A 27,136-nucleotide genomic window follows, 5' to 3' on the forward strand; every position below is an offset into this window, starting at 1 on the left:
CGTGGGGCTGGGGGCACAAGGACACTGCGTGGCTTCTGCGTGACAGGTTCCTGCCCAGGACACCCCCTGTGCCATCGGCAACTTCCGCCAGAAGCCGGGATCTGAAAAGCCTTGGCTTACCCCACAGGCTCCAAGGGCTCTCTCAAGAGTGTTTCCATTTCAGTTTTGTTACTAGTGAGGTCCAATCGATTTCGCCATGTGACTTCAACTCAGTTGGTTTCTTCTTTTGTGGGCTGTCTGGAAACCCCACCTTTCAGACCGCCTTACAAAACTCTTGTTTTTTTTCTTTAACCTGAAACTCGAGGCATTTGGAAGCACTGATCTCAAAGGCCCCCGTGCAGCCGGCTTCCTCCCTTGGATTCTCTGATCTTTAAAAATACCAAAGGAAATGCCATTTATATTGGCAGAAGCTTTGTGGGTGCCTCCCAGATGAGAGAGTAAACCCCCGAAGTTGAGAGGCTGGATATTTTTAGCTTCCTCCGCTGGGTCATATAAAGTGCCCGCTCCATTTGTGCAAGGTGGGGGCGGGGGAGGGGTAGAAGCAGGGCCACCGCCCAGGTGCAGGGGAACAAAAGGTGGAGTGCAGAGTTGGGGGTGGCTGTCCCTGCCCTGGTGGGAAGGACGTCCATTTCAGATGGAGGAGGCCCTCCCGTGTTCCAGAACACTCCTTCCTGCACGGACCCTTGCAAACAAGCCCGGTGGCGTGGTGCTCACTGGCTTCCTTTTCATCATTCTGCCCATACCTGAAAGACGCTGACAGAGGGCGCTGTCGTGTAGAGGGTAAAGCTGCCATCTGCAGTGCCCACATCCCATAGTGGGCACCAGTTTGAGTCCCAGCTGCTCCACTTCCGATCCCGTTCTCTGCTATGGCCTGGGAAAGCAGCAGCAGATGACCCAAGTCCTTGGGCCCCTGCACCCGCATGGGAGACCCGGAAGAAACTCCTGGCTCCTGGCTTCAGATTAGCCCAGGTCTGGCTGTTGTGGCCACTGGGGCCTCTCTGGAACTCTGCCTTTCAAATAAATAACTAAATCTTAAAAAAAAAAAAAAAAAAAAAAGGCCGGCGCCGCGGCTCACTAGGCTAATCCTCCGCCTAGCGGCGCCGGCACACCGGGTTCTAGTCCCGGTCGGGGCTCCGGATTCTGTCCCGGTTGCCCCTCTTCCAGGCCAGCCCTCTGCTGTGGCCAGGGAGTGCAGTGGAGGATGGCCCAGGTGCTTGGGCCCTGCACCCCATGGGAGACCAGGAAAAGCACCTGGCTCCTGGCTCCTGCCATCGGATCAGCGCGGTGCGCTGGCCGCAGCGCGCCGGCCGCGGCGGCCATTGGAGGGTGAACCAACGGCAAAAAGGAAGACCTTTCTCTCTCTCTCTCTCTCTCTCTCTCTCACTGTCCACTCTGCCTGTCAAAAAAAAAAAAAAAGACACCAACAGGAAGTGCCTTGATGCAGCCGGCAGAGACCCGGGTTGGAGCCCTGCTCTGCTATGGGCTGCATGACCCTGGTCCAGCTTCCTACTCTCTCTGGGTGCAAGGGGCTCAGTTATGGTCAGGATTCCGAGTTCTGCCAGGGCTGGAAACTGGCAGGCACGTTTCACCGACCCACGCGGCATTTAGTTCACGGCCGATGTCTCGAGGTGGGGAGAAGTGACATGAAAAATCGGAATTTCTGGCTTCTTTTGGAAAGGCAGTCGGTCCGGCAGCCCTGGGCACACGCCGCCGCTGGAGCTGGGCAGTGCCCCTGCCTGGGCGTGTGCGGCCCCTCCAGGTGGCCACAGTTGCTGTCACTGTCTTTACCTCCTCCAGTTCTGCTCGTGCCTTTAAGTGAGGAGGGAAGGGGCGCCGCTGTGCCTGGGGTCCAAGCCCCCAAGGTTTCCCACCTCACTGAAGGAAGAGTCGAAGCATGGTGACCCTGCACAAGTCGCTCGCCTTCTCTGTGCCTTCATGGAAAGGCGGACTTGGGGTTGGGTGGACAGTACACCTCTTGCTGTAGCTGTCAGATGCGTGTTTCGTGGCCCAGGTAAGCCAGCCTGGGCCTCTGAGCTAGGGGCCTTTCTTTGGCTCTGACTGGCTGCCTCTCGTGTGTGGGCTGGACCCTGTGAAAGCCGTGTAACTGGAGTTTTCTAGGAAGTTCACCCCCCATGCAGGTGTCAGGTGGACTCTCACGTGGCCCTGAGATTGTGCACTGTTGCCGGGTGTCGGGGTCAAAGGGGCTTGCGACACTGTCTGGGGGTGGGGGTGGGGGTGCTTGTTACCTATGTGCTCACGGGAGCCAGGCAGGGCCCGTGGGACGTGTACTGATCCTGGAGTGTGGGCCTTGCTCAGCCCTGCGGCCGTTCCCATGTGGGGACGCAGGGCCTCTAAACAGGGTGCGCCTGTTTTTGCCAACACAACCCAGGAAACTGGCGTTTTATCTAGTCTGCTGGAAATGTTGGTCATGAATCCAGATATTTTAAAAATATCCTGTGGGTCACACCAAGGCTGAATTTGGCCTGGCGGCTCCTTGGCTGGAAAACTATTTACTGAGAGGGAAACTGAGGCATGCAAGTCTGCGGTGTCAGGGCTGCTGACTCATGGTGCAGATACCTCCTGTTGGTCCCACTGCAGCTCTGGCTTCCAGAAACTTCCTTGCCTCCACCCCCACTCCTCAACCCTGGGGGCTCCCACAGAGCCAACCCATTCCCCAGCCACGAAACAGAGGGCGGCCCCGGTGCTGGCGCTGGGAGGAAGCCCCTTCTGCCCCAGGCCATCTGTGCCCCCTGCTCGCTCTGGGACGTGGCCGGGTCCCAGCCCCGCCTGGGCACGAGCTTCCGCTTCTGCAGAACCAACACGGAGCACCCGGCGGCCCCCAGAGTCCCTCGCCACGCATCTCCGTCCCTGCCTCCCAGTTCCCGGCATTGACACTTTGCCAACAGCAGCCGTCCCTGAGGTCTGGGCCTGTGTCATTGCCATGGCTGTACGTGCTCCATGCCAGGGGGCGTGTCACCCGTCTCCCGTCTCACACTGAGCGGTGACTTATTGATTGGATGGATCGAATGGATGGATTTATTTTGGGAGGAGTGTTCCCTTTTGAAATGCCACAGCGTCTCGGGAGCTCATGGCTTTGTGACAGTTCCACTCTGATCCCTGTGAAGGTTTTATTTGTCTGATGGCTGATGCGCACTTGTCCAGGCTTCTCAGTTCTCCCTGGTCCCACGCCCGTAACAGAAATGACAGCCACGGCTGATGCTTGCGTGACACTGTCCCTGGCTCAGGCACTGTCTGGAGCCCTTGACACACCTTGTCCTTGCAGTAGTACATGAAGTGGGGTCTGTATTCCCAAATGATGGATGAGACAGCTGGGGCTAATGGGGACCCATCAGTTGCCCAGTCTCCATGCCTAGGCACTGCCAGAGCTGGGGTTGGGCAGTCTGCGTGGACGAGCTGCTCAAGACCCGCGGTCTTTCCCTCTGTGTCTCTTCTTGGTGACCTCTGTAATTATTCTAATTGCCAATAATTTTTAAAAATTGATTCATTGTATTTCTTTGAAAACAAGAGAGTGAGAGAGACAGAGATAGAGAAAGAGAGAGAGGTCTTTCATCCACTGGTTCACTCCTCAAATGCCCATAGCAGCCAGGGCTGGGCCAGGCCAAAGCCAGCTGCCAGGAACTCCATGCGGGTCTCTAATGTGGGTGGTAGGGACTTCAATGCCTGAGCCACCGCCACCTGCTCCCTCCTCCCAGGGTGCCCACTGGCAGGAAGTGTGGCTTGGGAGCAGAGTCGGGACTCAACCCCAGGCACTGTGATACGGGATCCAGGCATCCTAAGCCGCACCGCCTGCCTCCCCCACCAATAACTTGACTTATTGCAAGTAATAGGCACGCTCGGCTTTCTTGCATGCTCTGTAAGAGTCAGCCATGCGTGATGGCATCTCATGTAAGGCTCATGACAAAGTCTGCAACATGGAGAGACTGAGCGCCAGGGTGGCAAGGCCACTGGCTGGGGTCGCCCAGCCAGGACACAGTGCCCACCTGTGTCTCTCGCTCAGCCAAGGAGCTAGCCCTGGAAAGTATCTCAGTGAGGACGGATGGGGTGACAAGGAAACCATTGCTGCCAACGCATCCATTCCGTCGCTGGAGGGGCAGAGGGTGCCCCTCACCCCACGGGCCCACACCTGATGAGAAGTCATTTCTTCTGCCCCCGATGTCACCCGTTTTGTGCTGCAAATAGAACCGTTGGTGGCCAGTGGCGCAACCGTGGGACAGTCACCACCAGCTTTGCAGAGCCTTTCCCAGTGTCCCCAAGGCGAGGCCCAGCTGGCCCCAACCCTGCCCGTCCAACCCCTGTGCATCTCACGTGTGCGTGTGCGTGTGCGTGTGTATGTGAGGTCAGAGAGTCTCAAGGCAAAGGGTGCATCGGAGCCCCCAGTAGAGCCCATTACAGCACCGACTGGGTCCTGCTCAGAGTTTCTGATTCAGCAAGGTCCGGGCGGGGCCTCAGACTCTGCACCCCAAGTTGCCAGGTGGTCCCGATGCTGCTGGTTGGGACCCACTTTGAGACCACTCCAATGGGAAACCAAGACTCCTTGAGATTAAATAAGAGACAGTGAGAGAGCAGGAGGGACAGACAGAGGCATCTGTGATGGTCCCTTTGGGAAATGACTCCCCAGAGGCTGGGGGTCAGGACAGGGAGGGGGCAGGGAAGAAATCCCTGGCTGTTCACCCCCCTTTCTGATCTGCAGCTGGTGCTCCGTGGCTGAACCCAGCAGCAGGGTCAGGGCGTGGGGTTTGTGTGTGACAGTGTCCTGGAGCCCATAGCTGGGCAGAGATGGAGGAGGCGGCTGGCCTGGGGGGTGGGGTTGGAGGTGGGTAGGGTGATAGAGAAAGTAAGCCGCAGGACTGTGACTGTCAAATAAGGAAGATTCTAAGTTCCAGTGTGGCCCTCTTTTTGTTTAAAAAAAAAAAAAATGACAAGACTTAGCCAGGTGTTAAGAATGCAGTAGCGGCCGGCGCCACAGCTCACTAGGCTAATCCTCCACCTTGCGGCGCCGGCACACCGGGTTCTAGTCCCGGTCAGGGCGCCGGATTCTGTCCCGGTTGCCCCTCTTCCAGGCCAGCTCTCTGCTGTGGCCAGGGAGTGCAGTGGAGGATGGCCCAAGTACTTGGGCCCTGCACCGCATGGGAGACCAGGATAAGTACCTGGCTCCTGCCATCGGATCAGCGCGGTGCGCCGGCCGCGGCGGCCATTGGAGGGTGAACCAACGGCAAAGGAAGACCTTTCTCTCTATCTCTCTCTCACTGTCCACTCTGCCTGTCAAAAAAAAAAAAAAAAAAAAAGAATGCAGTAGCACCAAATGGAGGCTATTTTTTTAAAAGATTTATTTATTTATTTGAAAGGCAGAGTTACAGAGAGGCAGAGACAGAGAGAGAGAGAGACAGAGAGGTCTTCCATCTGCTGGTTCACACCCCAAATTGCTGCAACAGCCAGGGCTGAGCTGATCCGAAGCCAGGAGCCAGGAGCTTCTTCCGGGTCTCCCACATGGGTGCAGGGGCCCAAGGACTTGGACCATCTTCTGGTGCTTTCCCAGGCCACAGCAGAGAGCTGGATCAGAAGTTGAGCAGCTGGGACTCGAACAGGCGTCCTTATGGGATGCCAGCACTGCAGGCGGAGGCTTTACCTGCTACGCCACAGCTCCAGCTCCACGGAGGCTCTTTGGATGGAGGTAGTGAGGCCCACAAAAAGCGGAAGAGAGCAGTGGCTGTTTTACCCTTGGCTTCAGAGAGTTGAAAGTTGTGGCTTGGTGCCATTTTACAGCCCTAATGGGAACACAGACGTGTGGACCACACCCTGCACTGTCACCTGCCTTGGGGACTGACTGCTGTCGCTGGGGGCGGGGCCAGGGCAGTATGGGTCCCCCAGTGGTGGGGAGGAGTGGGCACAGGTGGCCAGGGAGCTGCAGCTGCTAACAGGTGGGTGCGTGAATTCAGATGCTGTGGGCGTGGCAGGGGCCCCCTCCATATCTGCTCTGCCCCCACAGCCCCCCCACCCCTGCCACTCCTCTTAAGGATTGCTGCACCCTGCAACCCCACCTGCCACCTGGGACCCCAGCTGCCACCTGTTGTCCTGAGCTTTTCAGAGGCGTTTTGTGGGCTCCCAGGCCTCCGGCCACTCTCTGACAGTCAGCAAATGTTTAGTGAGTGCCAAGGCCCCTGCATCTGTCTGAGCTCCAGCCCCCTCATGGGCATCCCCACTGGGCGGCCCACTGGGAATGTCTACCTCGCGTGTCCAATGTCCACGTCGCCTCCCTGCAGTGGCCTTGTCCCTGTAGACCTTGAAGCGGGTCATGGTCCGTGGCGCCACTCTGCCTCCTTCTTGTCCCTTTCTGCCGCAGGTCTGCAGCCTGCTGAGTGCACCATTGAGGCCAGGGAGGGGGTCTCGAGTTCCCCCACTGGTCCTCAGCCCAGCCATGGCCACAGCTCAGGCGCTGGTGAAGCCTCCAGTGTGTCTCACCGCCTGCCGGCACCGTCTCTTTTCCATCCATTCTTGTTCTCCACACTCCGCTCCTCCCAGCACAGTGGCTGCCCTGCTGGGACCCTGCACGCGGGTCAGGCCCTGCTTGGCCAGCCTTGCTTTTTACAAGTTGTCCCAGGACCTCTGGCCTCCTCCTCCATTGCCCTTGGTGGCCAGGGGGGCTTGGGATTGCTGAGAACCAAGAGGGCCACTTCATGCCACCTGGGGCCATCCTCTCCCTGGGATGCTGGACATCTGGCGTGACGGCCTTGACTGGAGATGCTTACGCCTGGTGGCACCAGCTCGAGAAATAGGTATGAGTGCCAAGTGGCCGCTCCCCTGCAGTGTCAACCCTCCCTACCCCGGATGGTTCCCAGAGTCAAAGGGGCCTGGGTTTGAATCCGGCTTGTACCGCGGTCTAGCTGTGCCGTCTCTCAAACCTAAGCTTTTTCACCTGTGAGATGGGCAATCCGTTGCTACCTTGTGAGGTGGTTAGAGAATTTTGGGAAGGAATTTGCATGAAGACTGCTGTCTAAGGTCAGGTTCCGCCCACACACACCCGGAAGGAGACGCTGAAACAGGGATTCACATGCAAGCCGTTTATAAAGTCAGCGCTCCTCCAGAGAGCTGGGGAGAGAACTGCGGACACAGCCCAGGGGAGGGAGGGGGCGCAGCTAAGGGACGGTGTCAGACCAGTCTGACCCTCAGCGCTGCGTGAGGCTCAGCTCAGTCGCGCCAGCCGGAGACCCAGGACCGGGATCCACTGGGCAGCCACTGGCTGCCGACAGCACAGAGTGGGCCGTGTCGGCGCCCAGTTACTGTCTTTTCTGTTCTTTGAAACATTTTGGGGTGGGGGGTGGGGCTGTGGTGTAGCAGGTTAAGCCCCCGCCTGCAGCACTGGCATCCCATATGGGCGCAGGTTCGAGTCCAGGCAGCTCCACTTCCGATCCAGCTCCCTGCTAATGCACCTGGGAAAGTGGCAGAAGGTGGCTAGAAGGAAAGCGGTAGAAGATGGCCCACGTCCTTGGGCCCCTGAACCCACGTGGGCCACCTGGAAGAAGCTCCTGGCTCCTGGGTTAGGAGCAGCTTAGCTCTGGCCATTGCAACCCTCTTGGGGGACTGAACCAGGAGATGCAAGACCTCTCTTCGCTGTCCTTCTCCCTGTGTCTCTGCCTTTCTTTCTTTCTTTCTTTTTTTTTTTTTTTTTTAAGATTTATTTATTTGAAAGACGGAGTTACAGAGAGAGGTAGAGAGAGAGAGAGATCTTCCACCCGCTGGTTCACTCCCCAGATGGCCACAACAGCCGGAGCTGCGCCAATCCAAAGCCAGGAGACAGGAACTTCTTCCGAGTCTCCCATGTGGGTGCAGGGGCCCAAGGACTTTGGCCATCTTCTACTTTCCCAGGCCATAGCAGAGAGCTGGAATGGAAGAGGAGCAGCCAGGACTAGAACTGGCGCCCATATGGGATGCCGGCACTTCAGGCCAGGGCTTTAACCCACTATGCCATAGCGCTGGCCCCATCTGCCTTTCAATAAATACATTTAAAAAAAAAATTTGAGAGAGAGAGAGAAAGAGAGAGAACGAGCTCCCATCTGCAGGCTCATGCCCTAATGGTCAGCTGGGGCTGGGCTGGGGCCCAAGCTGGGAACTGGATCCAGGTCTCCCAGGCGGGTGGCAGGGGCCCACGTTCTGGAGCCATCACCACAGCCTCCGGGTGTGCGTTAGCAGGGAGCGGGAGACTCAGGACGCAGAGTCAGCATCCAGCCCAGGACTGCGGTGCGGGAAGCAGATGTCTTCACCTGGGCTCCGCTCAACACCTGCTCTTGCTCTCACGCTTGCCCGAGGGCAAACCCCAAAGACAGAAACTCTAAAGTGAGAGCACATAGGATCTTGGGTGAGCAGAGACTTCCAGACAGCTGAAGACCGGGGGATGAACCTCCCCACTGAGGCTGTAATACCCCCTCCCCCAGCATTGGGGATCCCAACCCTGTTTCCCCAGGGCTCACTTCCGGAGCACTGCGCCCCCACACCCCAGCCTGTCTCTGGTCTGCAACAGTGGAGCAGGCAGGGCCCTGCTGGGAGGGCGGGGCGCGGGGAGAGGGAAGGCCTGGCCCAGAGCCCAGTGGGCTGCGCTGAGCAGGCCTCTGGCGGGGTGGGAGCTGTGGGCAGCGGAGGGAGGCAGCTGAGCCAGCAAGTGCATTATGGTGGATTCCACCCCTCCAGCGCCCCGGGGAGTCTGGAAAGGCCTAGGAGAGGCTGCTGGGTGGGGCGGGCCCTCGTGGGCGTGGCCACTGTCCTGGCAGCCTCAGCGCTCCCTGGGTCTCTCCCTGCCACCTTCTGGGTCTCCGCCAGCGCGGGCCTTGGGGCTGTGAGTATGCGGTGCCAGGTGGTGTTTTAACAGCTTCCAGGCTGCCAAGAGCGCATTATTCTCTTACAGAAAATCCAAGGGATTGCCCAGGACATGCGATATTTCTGTAGCCAAAAGGAAAAAGAGAGAGAAGGTTCTCCAAAGCCCTAGAAGCCCTCCAGTGTCAGGCGTGCCAGCGGGCGGTTGACGGCCTGGGTTCCTCAGCAGGGAACAGACAGGAACTCAGCATCTGCTGCTTCCAAGAAATAGTGTGTGTCGCATGTCCCTGGCACAGCTCGGGCACCAGCAGAGGGAAGGAAAGGACATGACTGACAGCCTCAGAGAACAGGGAAGCTGAAGATAAGGAGGCCACTTCAGACAGATAAGGGATTAATTGACTCATGTGATTAAAGAACAAAGGACGGGCGGCTTCAGGCACGGCTGGATCCAGGAGTGCTAGCGATGTTATCAGAACACAGTTTTCTTCCGTCTCTTGGCTTTGACTTCTGTGGTACTGGCTGCCCCTCAGGAAGACTCTGGCCCCCTGTTGACTGAGTCAGGTCCCTCCTTCCATTCTTCCAGCCTCAGGCCAGCTGGGAAGAAAAGTAAGGACTTTGGGAGGTGGGTCACGCACACATGGTCCTGGTTGCATCGGTCACTTGCCATAGCATCTTGCTCCCTTGTGACCTTGTCTGTAGCCTTGACCCCAGTCATGAGCCCATGGGCTGCACTTCCTGTCACCACTGGTTCTCCCGTGTGACAAATGTAGCAATGCACCCAATTTTTTTTTAATTCATTTGAAAGGTGGAGTGAGAGAGAAAGAGAAAGAGAGAGCTTCCATCACTGGTTCACTCCCTAAATGGCTGCAATGGCCAGTTCTGGATCAAGCCAAAGCCAGGAGCCAGGAGCTTCTTCCAGGTCTCCCATGTGGATACAGGGGCCTAAGAACTTGGGCCATCTTCTACTGCTTTCCCAGGCCATAGCAGAGAGCTGGATGGGAAGTGGAGCAGCCGGGACTCAAACTGGCCTCCTATGGGATGCCTATGTCTCAGGCAGTGGCTTCACCCTCTGTACTGCAGTGCAGATCCTACACCAGTGTAAGCTCTCACCATATGCTGTCACAAGTTCTTTTTTTCAAAATCTTTTTTTTTCAGCCATGAAACAAAAAACTTTTATTGTCACAAAATAAAAATGAAATCTAACTGCAGGGTGACTGGGCCGATTTTATTAATGCATTTCCTGACATCAAACCTCCCATTCGTAAATATTAATAATAAATCTAAGGTATTCTACCTGACCTGGAATCATTGTTTAAAAAATACTTTATGGGGCCGGAACTGTGGCATATTGTGTAAAGTCACTGCCTGCAGCGCCGGCATCTCATATGAGTGCCAGTTCAAGTCCCAGCTGCTCCATTTCCGATCCAGCTCTCTGCTATGGCCTGGAAAAGTAGTAGAAGATGCCCAAGTCCTTGGGCCCCTGCACCCACGAGGGAGACCTGGAAGAAGCTCCTGGCTCCTGACTTCAGATTGGTGCAGCTCTGGCCATTGTGGCCAACTGGGGAGTGAACCAGGGACGGAAAACCTCTCTCTCTCTCTCTCTCTCTCTCTCTCTCTCTCTGACTTTCAAATAACTAAATAAATCTAAAAAAATATAAAAATACTTTTTTGAGATAACATAATTTTATATGATACTGAAAAGCTTATTGGCTCCACCAAATAAAGAATTCAACAACTAGAAAGTGACAAGACCATGAAGCCAGCACGCCATATTCCAGTTGTAGCCATTCTGCTGCCAGTACTAGAATTTCATTCTTCTTTATAGCTGAATAGTATTCCATGTCTGTGTGTGTGTGTGTGTGTGTTCCTCATCTATTTTCTTTATCTGTCAGTGGATGATGGACACCTCGGTTGATTCCATATTTTGGCTCCTGTGAACAAAGCAGCTACAAACATGGTGGTGCAGGTATCTCTCTGATACAACGTGTTCCTGGCTTTTGGGTATATACAGTTAGTGGGCTTGCTGGACCGTATGGGGAAGTCCTATTTCTAGCTTTCAAAGGAAATCTCCACACTGTTTTCCCCGGGGGCTGCCCTGACGTATGTTCCCACCAGCAGTGTGTAAAAGTTTTGCCAGGGGTCAGCGCCGTGGCTCACTTGGTTAATCCTCCACCTGCAGCGCCAGCATCCCATATGGGTGCCGGTTCAAGTCCCAGCTGCTCCTCTTCCAGTCCAGCTCTCTGCTGTGGCCTGAGAAGGCAGTGGAGGATGGCCCAAGTGCTTGGGCCCTGCACCCGCATGGGAGACCAGGAAGAAGCTCCTGGCTCCTGGCTTCGGATCGGCGCAGTGCCGGCCATAGCGGCCATTTGGGGGGTGAACCAACGGAAGGAAGACCTTTCTCTCTGTCTCTTTCTCTCACTGTCTAACTGTATCTGTCAAATAAAAAAAAAAAAGTTTGCCAGCATCTGCTGTTGTCTTTTGGAAAACAGCCGTTGTGACAGGGGTGTGGTGCTGTCTCATCGTGGTTTTGATGAGAGAGAGAAGTGAGTGAGAAGAAGATGTAACAGGGGCGGGAATGGCAGGAGATCTCCCATAACTAGGCTGCAGATGAATGCAGCCCAGTTGTGGGGGAGGGGGCCGCTGGCCTTCAGGCATAGCTGGAACCAGGTGTTCACATGGTCCAAAGGCTCCGACTCACAGCTGAGCCTCTCTTTTCCTGGTCCACTTCAGTAGTTCCATGCCCCAGATTTCAACGGAAAGATGTTGATTGGTCAGTTTTAGGTCAGGTGATCTGTTAGACCCATCAGCTGTGCACAGTGGGGCAGGGTTGCGGCTCCGGGAAGAGCAGGGTCCTAAGCAGATAACAGCATGGGTATCAGGGGCTGGTGCTGAGGTGTAGCGGGTAAAGCCGCCGCCTGCAGTGTCGGCATCCCATACGGGTGCTGGTTCGAGTCCTGGCTGCTCCACTTCCAGTACCACTGAGGACAAGCAAGGATGAGATGGGATGCCTGATACAGACAGCTTCGCTGTGAATGGCTACCAGGAGGGCAGCTGTCTCAGGTACCAGGTGCAGGGGAGAGGCGCCCCCAGGGCTCTCCGTGGGCGTCTGTAGTTCCATCCCAGCCGCTAGGGCGGGATAAGGTGGCTTTGAGATTATGAGAAAGAGAGCCCATCTGGACAGCACAGTGTGCACGCTCTCTCCCACTGCCTGGACCAGCACTGGGCACCCAGCGAGTGACTTCAGCGGGGCTTCCCGAGCCCCTCCCCGGGGAGACCGTGCGATGGCAATGGTCTCAGCTGGGAGACCTGGCATCTGCTCTTGAGCCACCTGCAGCCTCCCACCGCCCCCCACCCCGGGGCTTGGGAGGACAGGACCCAGTGGGGGGGCGGGGTGATGGGGGCGGGGGCGGGGCAGTCTGGCCGGGGGCGGGCCTCACCTCTCGTCCTTCCTGTCTAGGGGTCCTGTGGCTGTCGGTGGTCTCCGAGGTGCTGTACATCCTCCTGCTGGTGGTCGGCTTCAGCCTCATGTGTCTGGAGCTCTTCCACTCCAGCAACGTCATCGACGGGCTCAAGCTGAACGCCTTCGCGGCCGTCTTCACGGTGCTCTCAGGTAGGCGGAGCCCGGCCCGCGGAGCAGGAGCAGGTGCTTGTTGGAGGGCCAGTGGGGGCTGGGCTCAGGAGCCTGGGGGGGGGGGGGCGCGGCTTTGGGCAAATTGCTTCTCTTCTCTGAATCCCACTTCTACCAATTCAGGCGCATTGCGCACGTATCTGGTGAGATCTGCCGTGTGCTGGGCTCCGTACCGAGTGCAGGGGGTATGGTGATGAAGACAGGTGGACAGTTTTGGCCCTGGTGCAGCCTAGAGAGAGGCGGACTCCTTTGAGATATCTTTAGGAGGTCAAAGTCACCGGGCTTGGCCTGGATGGTGTTTGTTGTATGGTGGAGAGGGAGAGCTGGGTGTGTCCTTCCTGGGAGCCGAGCTGGGGAGGAGGCCACATCCCACTCTGCCTGAGCAGATCGGAATAGGAAGTCGAACGATCAGGCTCCCCTGGGTGCTCGAGGGTCAGTCTGCGGAGGGGGTGGGGGACTGTGGGCCACCAACATCACTCAACCCAGAGGCGTGGGAACCCAGAGGGCCTCCAAGATGGTGCCGCTGCATGGGGTAGCCCGGGAAATGTTCCAGAAGGCAGTCAAAGAGGCCTCCAAGCTCTGCAGAGGGACAGAGCGAGACTTGGCTGGGGGAGACACTGTTCCTCACAGCCACGTGTACGTTGAATTTCTATAAATCTGATCCTGTTCATCATGTCTCGCACGAACTCTGTGTAACCCAATGGGCACGGGGAGGCCTTGGGTAAGTGAAACCGTCGCGGCCTAATTGAGGTGTGGGTATCTAACAGAGAGGTTCCCCAAGAAGCTGGCAGAGCACACACCGTGGACCCCAACACGGGAGGCCTGTCACTCCCAGGAGGCGAGAAACCACCCCTCTCGCGCTGGAGAAGAGGAGAAACGTGCAACTGTTGGCAGAGCGCAGTATTGATTTTGTTGCCCGCTAACCCATCCCCAGCTACTTGGGGCCTGAGAGCCGATTTAGCCTTGTTTGCAACATCTTCGATTCGTTGCCTCAACCTGCACTCGTGGAAGGCCTGCTGGGCCCCCGCCACTGGGCTGGGCTGGAGGGAGTCGACAGAGGAGGCCCCAGTCCTTGCCCTAATGGAGTCTGCAGCCTTGGAGAGAGAGGGGCTTTGTCGGAGAGCTGGAACACGGTGTGCTGACCCCTGTGCTCCAGGTGGGGGCAGGGCCCAGGGAGTGGGGACAGTGGGCGGGGCATGGGGACGGCAAGCTGTGAGCAGAGACCTGGAGGATCAGCAGGGTTGGCTTGGAGGGCGATTCAGGGCAGGAGCCGCAAAGGTGAAGGCGTAGTGAGGAGGTGCACTCTGGGGACTTCACCCAGGTCACAATGGAGGGGGAGGGGCTGGGCATGTCTACAGGTGGGACCACAAAGCTGGGCGCTGCGTCTTGGTGCCTTGCTAAGTTCGTTAGATGGACAACAGGGAGCCCTGGATGACTCAAGGTAAGGGGTGACCAGGTCAAGGGTTTTGGTCTCTCTCGGGTTCAGAGTGGAGCACAGATGGGATGAAGCAAGAGTGGAGGAGAAGGCCAGCCAGGAGGTCACCATGGTGATCAGAAGAGAAACTGAACCCACCCCCACCTCCCAAGAGTAGCAGTGGGGATGGGAGAACACAGGAGGTGAAGTCAACAAGACTTGCCCTGGGTTAGGAAGGGTGGGGGTGGGGAGTGGTTAGGGAAAGCAGAGGGCTGAGGTGGGGGGGGGGGGGCGGCTCCCAGCTTGGAATGCTTGGAATTCAGGGAGGCTGCGACCCTGGATGGGAGGAGGTGCGCATCTTTGTTTCGCTAACTTGTAACTGTCAGTCATGGTGTTCTGGGGCAGGACCCGTGACAGGAGCATTGTGGTTGTTGCAAGGGTCTGGAAGGGCACTCCTTCCAGAGTGTAACACCCACCAGAGCTTCCCTGGAGTCTCACGGCCTCACCTTAATGGAGCAGCAGTTTCGTCCCTGTACAGCCGATTTGTTTGAGTATTTTGTTGTGTTTCAGTAACTGCTTTCTATCATCTTATATAGTGGTAGTTGAGCATCTCTGCTACAAAAATCTGAAATTCCCCCAAATCCAGAGTTTTTGCATGCTGACATAAGGCCACAGGTGGAGAATTCCACACCTGACCCCTTGTGGGGGCGGGGAGGGCACACCACAGTCAAAACACAGGTGCACTAAAAACATTGCATAAAATCACCTTCAGGCTCTGTGTAGAAGATATGTGTGTAACGTCAATGAATTCCATGTTTACGCTTGGGTTGCACCCCCAAGATACCTCATTACGGATATGCAAATATTCCAATAAGCCACACCCCCCAACCTGAAATCCCAAGCATTTTGCATAAGGGATGCTCACCCTGTTCTGAGAAGATGCCTGTAAGTCCGACAGGCCAGAGGGCCCTGATGTGGGGGTGGGAAGTAAGCCCAGTTGAGACCACCTACTCGCCACAGGATGGACTCAGAAACACCAAGGAAGCAGAAAACAAGCTGTTTACTGCACCCGGTCTCGAGAGTGGCGAGTGGCTGGTGGAAGCAGGCACCACCCCCCGAGAGTCAGTAGCTCTCATGCCTGTTGCGCCGGGACCCCTTCCTCCAGTTCCTCACGCCCTGCCCATGCCCCCGTAGCCATGCAGGTGGCCCCTGCCTTCCCCCCAAGGAAAGCACCCCAGGGAATCGCTTCTGCCCCATGCCAGGTGGGGCTGCCCAGGCTGATAACAGAGCAGTAAAACCGTGGGAGGAATTGCAGCCAACGCTTTGTCCTGGAGAAGGGGGAGGAGGGGAAGGAGCAGCGCGGGAAGGAGAACCCGGTCCCTTAGCACCTGCAGTCTAGACGAAAGCGAGGCGCCGTCCCTCGGTCCCTTTCCGGAGAGGTGCCCATCGGTTCTGATGCTGCCTACCTCACTCCGCCAGGCCGCCTGGCTGACCACTCCTCCCTGCCTCATGTCTGGATTCTGTCTTGCACGAAGACAACAACCTATTCTGCCCATCTCCCCTGAGCGAGCTCATCACTTGATCTACTTTGTTGTTGTTTTTGCTTTTTTTTTTTAACTTAGCCCCTCATTGCAGCTGGGAACTAGGCCCTGGCATCACGGCTATGCTTGGGCTAAGCCAAGTGCTTATGAAAAGACACCACTGGTTCACTTCTCACACGGGTGGGCCCTGGGACAGGTTAAACAGAGGCCTCATCAGATGGGGAAGTTAGAAGAGGCAGAGGGATGATGGGCAGGTTTTCAATGCTCTATGCAGCATCCTGGCTCCTGTCCCACAACCAGGGCTTCCTCTGCTCTCCTTCTCCTTCACCCCACCCAACAACAAAGAGGCCCCTGCATTAACCCGGGCACCCACCCCTGCACCTGCCAACTCTGGTCACAAAGCAGAAGCTGCTTGTCAGTCCAGGGCAGCCCTCTCCAGTTTAGAAAGCAGGTGTGGCAGATGGGCTAGGAGGTCAGCAGCTCCTCCCTCTCCCTTCTGGGAAGACCCACTGCTCAGGAAAACAAGATTGTCTCCTTAAGTGCAGGCAGACAAAGAATCCAGGACCCAAGAGGTTAATGGCCATGGCCAGGGTCACACAGCCCGGGGATTGTGGGACTGGGATAAAAGGTGCCTCCAGCCAGCTTCAAAGGCCTGAGCTGTTTTCACAGACTCAGGCTGTGGGAGCGTGTGCCCAGGCCCCAGCCAGCCAACAGTCTCTGAGAAGTGCGTAGTGCCCGGATGATGTCATGAGACCTGGGCGACAAGTGGCGGTGAGGAAGGGCTTTTGTGTTTGTGCCCGGGAGAAGGCAGACCGGAGCGGTGTGATAGGAAGAGGTGAACATTGCAGCTGCTGCCGCAAGAGCTGGGGTTGGGGGAAAGGAGAGGCTGGAAGGGGGAGCCCCTAAGAGCAGGCGGTGGAGTGGCCCCTGACATGGGCAGGTGCCGACACGCAGAGGTCAGCGAGTGAGCCCTCCTGGGCGGAGGCTGGGGTCTGCCACCTGCTCGATGAGCCGAGGTCTGTGCCTTCGAGAGCTGAGGAGAAAGCAAAGTTTGCGGCTTAGGGAGTGGGCACTGGGCCTGGGGGTTGAGATGCCGCTGCTGGTGTTGGAGCACCTGGCTTTGAGTCCCAGCTCTGGCTCCCGACTCCAGCTTCCTGCCGGTGCCCACCCTGGGAGGCAGCAGCTGAGGGCTCAGAGACTCGGGTCCCTGGTACTTGAGCATGGTAAGAATTCACAATTAATTATTATAATTAACTAGTTACTACTAATCCTACTTGATTGACATGTGACAGACTTACTCCTGGGACCCAATTTCAATCAGGCTCCTCTGAGTGCCCTTTCTGACTGATTCTCGACCTTGGGCTTGAGCCGTGTCGTTGGCTCACGCTCCATACGTTATCACCCTTGGTTATGCATTTTAACCAGCATTCCCGATCCCAATGGCCAGGTTCTCCCCACCTTGCAATGGAGTCAGGCTCTGATGAACCCCTCGTAAGTGAAACAATACTGTACATGGAGAGTGCGCGGGGAGACACTGCCCCTCTGAGCGTCCCAGCTCTGTCACATGGTGCGCTGTTGAGTGCCGGCTGTATACCTTCATGACCGCAGGGCTCTCTAGCGGCACCTGCTTCCAGTCCCTGCCCAGTGTTGTGAGAGCAGCCTACTCCTGTGTTACCAGGCTGGGGAAAGGTGGAAATTCAAGCCTGCGAGGTGCAGCTTCCATTGAATGTGTGTGGCTCTTGTAGCGTCTTGCAGCTGCACTAAATGCCTGTCTCCCAATTTTACAGCTGAGGAAACTGAGGCACAGAACTAGTACATGGCAGTGATGACTTCCAAGCCCCTGTGCTTTCCAAGGAGCCTGGTCTCGTGTGGGTTACGCTGAGCACACAGAGACTGTCTACATGGTTCCCTTGGGTCCCTGGGGACTCTGTGTGGCCGGAGACAGCCACGAGACAGGAGAGTGGGACTGATAATATCATTGGCTGTGGCCTCATCACCCTGGATTGGGGTTCTGATATCCAGTGCCCACAGAGACGCATAGGCAGCATGAACACCCCGATGCAACCCAACAGGCTCCCTGGAGACCAACGGACACCCCCCCCCCACCGCATCCCAGCTGTGTAGTTACCACAGAGAAACATGCACATGTTCGAGGAAAACCCAAGTCTTTTTTTTTAATTAATGGAAAACTAGCACTGCGCTGATCCGATGGCAGGAGCCAGGTACTTATCCTGGTCTCCCATGGGGTGCAGGGCCCAAGCACTTGGGCCATCCTCCACTGCACTCCCTGGCCACAGCAGAGAGCTGGCCTGGAAGAGGGGCAACTGGGACAGAATCCGGGGCCCCGACCGGGACTAGAACCCAGTGTGCCGGCGCCGCAAGGTGGAAAACTATTTTTAATTAAAAAAAAATTAAAATAGATTTAGGGAGGTCTAATTTACACGTAGTAAACGACACCCATTTAAAGCCTACAATTTGATGGGTTTGGAAACCAACATCGTAATCTAAGACATTTTCATCCCCTCCCCAAAGAAGCCCCGCCCACCAGCAGTCACCATGCCATCGTCCCCCCACCAAAGCAACTGCTGACCCACTGTCATCTCCAGGACTCGCCTGCTCTGCGCAGATGGTGTCAGTGGACTCAAGTAACATATGCTGTCTTGTGGGGCTTTCAAGGTTCATGTCCACGGGAGCAGGTGCCCACCCCTCTCTCCTTTTTCATGCCTGAGTAATATTCCATCGTGTGGGTGGCTCTCCTTTTTGTTGCCCGGTCATTGGTTGATGGGCCCTTGGCTTGTTGCCACCTTGTGGCCATTGTGAGTAATGCTGCTGTGAACCTTCGGGTACCCGTGCTTTGTGTGGTGGGCCTGCACTTTGCTTTCTCTTGGGTTTAAACCTGGAGGAAAAACGGCCGGATTGAATGGCAGCTGTCACTAACTCTTTAATTCCAAGTATGTCCAACATCACTCTGGAACCTCGGCTCCCTCTCGTGCCCCAGCCAAGAGAAAATCCAATCTCTTTTCATCCTGAGTGTTGGAAGATGACTCTCTCCTCCCTGCTCCCAGAGACTCCTGGCTTCTCATCAATAACCAAAGGTGTTTTGAAAACGAAAGCCAATGAGGGAAGCCTTTTACAGATGGGTTTTGTTCCCCCCTTTCCTGCAAAACTTCGGGGGCAAGGAGGTCCGGAACCTTAAAGGGAAGGGGTGAGAATATAGCAGGGGGTAAAAAACAAACCAGTGAACATAACTTAACCTCAGAATATTATCTGGCTGCACCTGCTAGCATACCGTCACCCCATGCCCAGGTATCCTGGAGGGATTGGCTCCAGGGCCCTTGTTGGATACCAGACTCGGAGGGTGCTCAGGGCCTTGACATGGGGGTCTTCGCCCAGACCCTGCCCCTCCCGTGTGCGGGACAAACGCAATGTGAATGCCATGTAAACCACGGTGCTCGCGAGTCGTTTCTGGAATCACGACGAGGAGCAGTGTCTGTCCGTGTTCCGTACAGAAGCGATTAGTTTTTTTCCCTTGGAGTGGTTTCCAGCCCCGGTTGGTTGGCTGCGGGGATGTGGAGTGGGCAGGCCCGGAGGGCTGACGGCCGTGATCAATTTGCACCTTACCCGTGGGCCCCACGTTGCTTGTCATCGTGTATTCAGCCCTCGGCATGATACAAAGTCCTGTCCCCTGGAGAATAGAGGGAAGTCTTTTCTCACTCCACCTAATTTGACCTGTTGAAGTTTCTGTTTGTGGAATGAAAAGTAAGCTCCTGGCCGTGACCGTGACTGCACGGTGGGGCCTCTGCCTGTCTCCAAGGTCACCCTCCCCACTTAGCTGGTGCTCAGACCACCAGGCTTCCTGGCTCCCTTCCTCAGTGCTGGGGCCTCGGTGCAGGTGGTGCCTCCTGGGGACAGCGTCCCTCCCTCCCCACCGTCTTCCAGCCCCTACTGCCTTGTCCTCCTCCCTGGCCTGATTGCTTCAGCATGGCTCCTAGACTCTGGACTCATCACGTGAGGCATGCTGTGCACTTTCGATGAGCTGATGATGAAGGAACTTGAACCGCCATGGGTCCCTTCGAAACCCGGACAGCGAGAAATGCTTCACCAGGCAAACATTGCGGAGTTACTCACACACACCCAAGTGAAGGTCAAGCTCGGCTCGTGGCCTCCCGGTGCAGTCAAGACCAGCTATGCCCGGCCTGACACGGCCGCCGCTCACAGTAAATTCATTTCTAGAAATTCTTGAAAAAGTGACATTTATTTATTTGAAAAACAGAGTGACACAGAGAGAGATCGTCCATCTCCTGGTTCATGCTCCAAATGTCAGCAACAGGCAGGGCTGGGCCAGGCTGAAGCCAGGAGCCAGGAGCTCCATCCAGGTCTCCCACGTGGATGCAGGGACCCAGACACTTGGGCCATCTGCTGCTTTCCCAGGTGCATCAGCAGGGAGCTGGAATGGAATCAGAGGTGGAACTTGAACTCGGGTGCTCCGATATGGGATGTGAGTATCCCAGGCAGACTTTGCCCACTGTAACCTGACTGCCCAACCTTTCTTTGAGAACTGGAAGGAGCACCTAGCACAGCAAGTGCACTAGACAGTGCCGTGCGGGCTCCGTGCCACGGTCGAGTGCTATGAACACTACCTAATGGTACGAGCCACGGGTTTGTCTACATCAGCCACTGGGTATGCTGGGTGACGGCTTTGTCATGCCGACCACGTCCCTAGCCACAGTCACTTCTCAGCTCCACGGAGCCTGCTGGGACCACCGTGGGGTCGAGGCCTGGCATGGAGCAGAACGTCCCCACGCAGTGTGTGAGTGCGTCGTCCCTGAGCACCACAAGGGGGCCTCCAGTGCCCCAGGCCAGCTGCTCTCCACCATGGCCCTGCTGACGTCTGGGTCTGCCCCCTTTTTTTTTGGGGGGGGGCTGTCCTGTGCCCTGTGTGATGGTCAGCAGCCTCCTCGGCCTCTGCCCGCCAGGTGCCAGCTGTGCCCCACCCAAGCCAGGGCGGCTCAGGGTTTTCATGGTCAGGGAAGATGCCTCTCCTAGGATAGCATGGGGTCAGGGCAGGAAAGGGGGCCTGGGATAACGGGCCAGGAAATGGGGGCTTCGTCCTGGGTGGTGGGGGTGGAGTGCACTGAGAAACCCCCGAGGGCTTTACGCGAAGGAGCCACAAGGTCAGGGTGAGGTTCGGTGAGACCATGTCTAGGGTGCAGGGAAGGCCAGCATGGGTGAGCCTGGCTGGAAGTTACCACACATGGATCTGGCCACAAGGAGGTGGGGCCACCTGGCGGGCCACAGAGCACCGTGTGCCTAGAATTGGCTGGGCCTGGGGACACGCCCAAGGGGCGGGGATTGGTCCTAGAAGATGCAGAGGTGGGGACTGTGCTGGGGTCAGGAACACAGTGGGAAGGTAGGAAGGGGACTTCTGCTGGGGGTGGGGGTGGGGGTGGAGCCAGGCCCTCCAGTGGGAAGTACTTCCTGGGGTAGGGGGATAGGGAAGAAAGAGAGAGGGGGAAGGGAAAGAGAGGCAGCGGGAGATGGGGAGGCAGAGGAAGATGGGAAGGCTTGGAGGCAGACGCACAGGCGCGCGCACACACAGATGGGGAGAAAGAGAAACGAACACACGCACACATGCTTGCACAGGTCAGGAGAAAGAGACAAAACAAGGGGGAGGGACAGAGACAAAGATAGAGGCCAAGGGAAGGAGGAAGGAGGAGCAGGGAGACACAGAAGACAGCAGCAGAGGGACAAACCTTTCCTTAGCTCCTATCATGCACCAGACCCCTATCAAAGCCCAGGACACAGGGTCCCTGACTCTCCTGCACCCCCTCCCTGACTCCTAGACCCCGAGATCCCTCCTTCTGCCACCTGCACTCACCCGCAGACTCGCTCTCACCTACCTGGGGCAGGTCCCAGAAGACCAGGGTGGGAGCTGGGGTCGCCTTAGGTCAGGAGCCCCTCCAAGCGGGGGCCCCTGAGCTCTGGCAGGGTTGGGGGGCCCTGAGCCTCGCTCCCTCCCCCTGCTGCCATAGCACTCATCCCCACCCTCCTCCTTGCCTTCCTCCCCATCCTCTCCCCTGCCCCCACTCCCGGGATGCAGGCTGATCTCTCCGTGCCCAGCTCCAAGCTCACCTGCAAGGCCAGGGCAAACCTGCCTCTTCTCTCCACCAGGCTCTTTCCAGGGCTTGGAGCGCAGAAGCCTGCAGGGGCCTGGGAGGAAACACAGATGAGTGAGTGACACGGGGGTCGCAGGAGTTGCCAGCAAACAGGGAGGTGCGGGTGCTGGTGCGGGGGTGACTGGCAGATTCGGCATCTGGTTAGGGCCTCCTGGCCACGTGTGGAGGCAGTGAGCAGCCCCCAAGGCCCCCCCAAGGCCCGCCCCCAAGGCCCCGCCTCCTGAAGACAGCTGCCAGGGATGAAGTTTCAGCAGAGGAGCTTGGGGACGGCAGCCAGTGAGGACCCGGGGCTGCTCAGGTGTCTGCTTTTCATGAAAGAAGCCCCAACTCCCGCGTTTTCAGGCACATCCTCCAGATTTTTTAATGTTGACCAAAAAAACGCATCTTTTATTTTAAACATCTTTTTTTTAATTATTTATTTATTTATTTGAAAGGCAGAGTTACAGAGAGACAGAGAGACAGAGAGAGAGAGAGAGAGAGAGAGAGGTCTTCCATCTGTTAGTTCACTCCCCAGAGGGCCACAATGGCCAGAGTTGGGCCATTCCGAAGCCAGGAGCCAGGAGCTTCTTCAGGATCTCCCATGTGGGTACAGGGGCCCAAGCACTTGGGCCATCTTCCACTGCTTTCCCAGGCCATAGCAGAGAGCTGGATCGGAAGTGGAGCAGCCGGGACTCGAACCGGCACCCATTCGGGATGCCGGCACTGCAGGTGGTGGCTTTACCGGCTCTGCCACAGCGCCAGCCCCCTTTTATTTTTGTTTTACAGCTGTCACCAACATCTGCAGGTTGGATTCAGCCCGTGGGTTGCCGATTTTCGATCATGGCTGCACGTGTTTCTATTTTATGTTTGTCGTAATTGATTTTGCTTCACCGTGAGTGTCATTCTCCTCCTTAGCCCTTGGAGGGTAATGGCTGGGTCAGACCCGTGACCTCCCAGACCGCAGAAGCATCATATCCTTAGGTGAATGAATGGGCTGCATGTTGCAAGCGAGGGTGCTGCCTGCAGAGGGGTCAGAAGGTTCTAGAAGATTCCAGGAGCCATGACCTGTTGGCTGAAGGGCAGCCAGTGCATCTGCAGAAAGCAGGGCACTGTGTCCTGTCGCTGGCCCCCTGAGACTGCCTGTAATTTAAATTCCACCGCGTCCTTTGTGCTCTCCTCCTGGGAGCAGGGACCAAGGGGAGGATGTAGACCATCAGGCCTCCCTTACCCTGAGCCTGGCCCCAGGCACAGGGCCAGGCAGAAATGGGGCTCTGGGAACCTGGGGAAGAAGCCAGAATTTTAATAAGTGTAATAAAAATAGGTAGTCAATCCCACCACGGTGGGAGGGTTGGTGGCCCAGGCACTGATCCACCAACTGGACTCTGAGGGGCGTGGCCAGGAAGTGGCAGGTGCCAAGAGCCGTGGCCTCAGGAGGGCGGGGCGGCTGGAGCTGCTCAGGTTGAGGGCGATGTAAGTGCCCTCTTCCTGGTGCGGCCAGCAGAGGGCAGCACAGGCACAGGATCCAGCCCCAGAGGAGTGAGTTGTTTAGGGAACCAAGGAGAGAAACGGAAGCCCTGTGACAGGGGGAGAATCAAGGCTCCTGGGGTCTCTAATACGCAGGGGCAAGGGCTTAGTGGACAGTCCAGCTCCCGTGTCTCCTCCAAGTTGGAGGGAGCCAGGCACTGAGGCTGTCCAGGGACAGCTCATGGGGTGGTGCCCACTAGGCTGCACTGCCTGTGACGGATCCAGGCCCCACTTCCTCCTCCACCACTGCCAGTGCTCCAGGCAACATCTTGGGGCCCCTTACTCATATTTTAGGGATAAGATAAAGGGGGCCAAGAGATTTGTCACACAGCTGCAAGGGGAGCCGAGCCCAGGGCCACACGGTGCAGTGAGCGTGTCTGTACCCACCTGTCCTCCCTGGAGGGGGAGCCTTATAATGGGACTTGCTCCTTCCTGGTTGTTCTTACATCCCTGGAATCTGGCAGGGGTGGGGTCAGCTGCATCCCCTCCTGCAATTGAGGCACTGTGTGGGGCCCAGGCATGGATTATGGCCGCGTCGGTGGCTGTTTGCTTTTGTACAAGTTCTCCATCTTCCCCGAGTCTCAGTTCTCCTGACTTCAAAGTGGGATAATACTGACGCCTATCACAGAGGGGGTTGTGAGGGTTTAAGGCAGGGATGGGGAATGTCTGGGCCACGGGCCATATGAGGGCCCCCCAAAATCATTTGACCTGGCCCTGCCAAGATATACTCAGATAGGACCTCACATCCGATATATCTATGGCAGGCTAATTTTTAATCTGGTAAATTTTTTTTAAAGATTTATTTATTTGAAAGGCAGAGTTATAGAGAGGCAGAGGCAGAGAGAGAGAAAGACAGAGAGACAGAGAGAGGTCTTCCATCTGCTTGTTCACTCCCTAGATGGCCACAATGGCCAGAGCTGCGCCAACCAGAAGCCAGGAGCCTGGAGCATCCTCTGAGTCTTCCACGTGGGTGCAGGGAAAGCTGGTAATTTTGTATGGCCTCTGAGTGATGTTCTAAATATCCAAATGGCCCTTGCAGAAGAAAGATTCCCCGCCCTTGGTTTAACGTGCTTAACCTCGTGCTTGGGCACTGGCTGACTCTGGGGATGATGACTATAATAGAACAGGTAATATCATGGCAGCTCCGGGACACTCACAGCGTGCAGTGGCTTTTTGGTATTATGGTGACAAGGCTTGCAGTGCATGTGACAGGGGAGGGGCATGGGGCAGGTCAGACACACAGAAGGAAAAAGGGATCTGGGAGGGGACATGCAGACCACGGTACTTAGGGACACAGAGAGAGAGAGAGAGAGAGAGAAATAGAGGGAGAGAGGGAGGGAGGTGGCTAAGCCTGCTGTTGATGTCTGTCCAGGGCAGGCATGTCCACCTCCTCTGCCCACGGTGTGCCCCCCAGGGGCTGACAAGGTAAGTAGAGCTCCAAGCCATGCAGACAGATGGCCAGTTAGAGCCCCAGGTCAACTTGGGGCAGGATACATGTTCCCCACAGTGACCAGGAGAGCGAAGTCCTAGGAGCCTACAGTGCTTCTGTTTTGATGAATCCAGTTCAGAAACACAGGCTGCAGGGTCCCAGTCAGGAGCGGGATGACGAAGGGTCAGAGGCCTGGGGGCCATGGCGGGGTGGAAGCCAGGTGGGGGGTGGGGTGGGGTGGTCCGAGGAGAGTGCTGGACCGGAGCTCAAGGTGCCCAGCCTGTGGGTGCTGGGGCTGGTGCACAGAAGAGCGGGTGGGCTGCTGCCATCTTGGACTCAGGCACCGGACACACTAGCTGGCCATCAGACCAAGGATACCCGCCAGGCATCCCCACCCAGACCCCGAGCCACGGCCAGGGCCCTGTTCCCTTCATCTCCATGTGTCTGCAGCCTGGGGCACCACGTGAGTGGATAGCAGGTCTGGTGTGGCTGCAGTGCTAGAGGAGTCATCCCCCCCAGAGAGCCGGGCTCTGTCCTGGCGCCCGGGCCCGGGGCGCAGAGCTTCCCTTGGGAGTCTTCACGCAAGGACGTGGTGACCTGCATTTTGCTGTGTCAGAGGCTGTTTGGTCTCCTCCCTGGCTTGTGGTCGGTCATCTTCTGGTCCAAGACGCTGAGTCTTCTTTGATCCGAGGCAGAGTTGTATTTTTCCAAAGGTCATTCCGTCATTTCCTCTCGCTTTACCTGGTGGTGGCTGCCGGTGAGCAGAGGGGAGGGGCTGCCGTCCCTGAGCACATTAAGCCCAGCGGCTGGGTGGCCTCAGCGTTCAGTGCTTATGCCAGGAACTGCGGGGATGGCAGTTAGGAGGAGGGCGCTGGGGCCCGTCCGGCACCCAGCCTCGGACGGCTACTGTGCCGCTTGCTGTGGATCCCCGTGGCTCTGCATTTCTCGTGTGCTTTTCCCCTTCTTTAGCTTAGAGCACTGTGACTTTTCTTTTGAATCTGTCTCTTCCCCGCTCTCGGGCAGGCCACGTTGACACCCCCCACACCCACCACAGAAGTGGCCCCAGGGTCCCAACGCAGCATCCCAGCCCCTTGGCTACCACAGCTGGATCAGGGATGAGCATGTGATAGAAACCAGGGCAGTAAGGTTCAGCTCTAGGATGTTTGTAGCAACTGCCTGAAACCACAATGTTATTTTCTTAAGATGAGAGGATGGAGGGGCTGGTGGTGTGGTGCAGTGGGTTGAGCTGCTGCCTGCAATGCCAGCATCTCAGAGGTTTGAGTCCCAGACATTTCACTTCTGATCCGTCTCCCTGTTAACACACCTGGGAAAGCAGTGGAAGATGGCCCGAGTCCTTGGGCCCTGGCACCCACTTGGGAGACCTGGAAGAAACTCCTGGATCCTGGCTTCAGATCAGCCCAGCTCTGGCTGTTGCGGCCATCAGGGGTGACATTGTCACCTCTCATGACCACAAGAGTCCTCATACAGCCCAGATGAGCTCAGCTCCAAGCACTGTGGGGTCTTCAGTGCAAGGTGGGTGGGGGGAGCCAGGCCGATCTCAGAGGAATGCCCTGAGCTGGTGTCTCTGTGGTCTCTGAGCTGTGGTCTCTCCTTTGGCTGCCCCTTAAAGTGATGCTATTCCCCTGGGCCGCTCAGGCCTCTGTTGTCTTATTTGGCTGTGTCCCTCTGGGACATCAGTGACAGAATGAGTGAGCATTAAAGTGGGTGGAAATGAATCCAAATAAAAATAAATGTGACTGGGTTAAATCTGCCAATTAAAAGACAAGGCTCCTTGGCTGTAGGAATGAAAACAGCTAGATTCAACAATAGAAGAGGAACACTTTAAAAGAGAAAAGGCTGGGTGAGACATGCCTGGAAGATACGTATCAAAATGAGCTGGGTTAGCACCTCTGCCTAAATGTAATGTAGAATTTAAGACCAAATGATCATAAGGGACAAATAAGGAAATTATAGGTGAGTAACAAGGATAATAAAACAAGGAAAAATGTATCTTCCATAAGCACAGCCTTACCTATTGCACAAACTTCAAAACATATTGAATAATAACTGATGGAACTTCAAGAGGAAGTAGATAAATCAACAGTGGTAGGTAGAGATTTTTAACATGCACACACACACACACACACACACACCTCAGAAACTAATAAACAGAATATTAGCTAGGGGCACAGTGGGTTAAGCTGCCATTTTGGACACTCACATCCCATATCAGGGAGCTGGTTCCAGTCCTGGCTACTCCGTGCTTCCAATCCAGCTTCCTGCTAATTGCTTGGGCTTCTGCCACCCACATGGGATGCCTGGATGGAGTTCCTGGCTCCTGGCTTCAGCCTGGACTAGCCGTGACTGTTGCAGGCACTGGTGGTGGGGGTCGAGGTCAGGGTGGGGGTTGTAGGCCTTGGTGGCAGGGGTCGAGGTCAGGGTGGGGGTGTTGTGAATCAGCAGATGGTAGATCTCTTTCTCTATGCTGTTCTTTCAAATAAAAAAAAACTTTTTTTAAAAAAAGTCATCTGAACAACTAAACTCTTAAACAATACAATTACAACATTTTCATTATTAAGTCAGTATGGAGCTCTTTACCCACTCCCCCAAAAAAGCATC

At 56.4% G+C, this 27,136-nt stretch overlaps 1 protein-coding gene across 3 annotated transcripts in view; it reads left to right on the forward strand.

Annotated features, from left to right (window-relative positions):
• Positions 1-27,136, forward strand: part of GSG1L (GSG1 like) — a 185,082-nt gene that overhangs the window by 116,439 nt on the left and 41,507 nt on the right. For all 3 annotated transcript variants that reach the window (XM_051847559.3, XM_051847558.3, XM_089320651.1), the window contains one exon: positions 12,284-12,436. In XM_051847559.3, the coding sequence (XP_051703519.2) occupies positions 12,284-12,436 (153 nt within the window). The remainder of the gene's footprint in view (positions 1-12,283; positions 12,437-27,136) is intronic.

Source organism: Oryctolagus cuniculus, chromosome 19 (genome assembly GCF_051225735.1).
Source record: "Oryctolagus cuniculus isolate XC-2025 breed Fujian yellow rabbit chromosome 19, ASM5122573v1, whole genome shotgun sequence".
Taxonomy (NCBI): Eukaryota; Metazoa; Chordata; class Mammalia; order Lagomorpha; family Leporidae; genus Oryctolagus; species Oryctolagus cuniculus.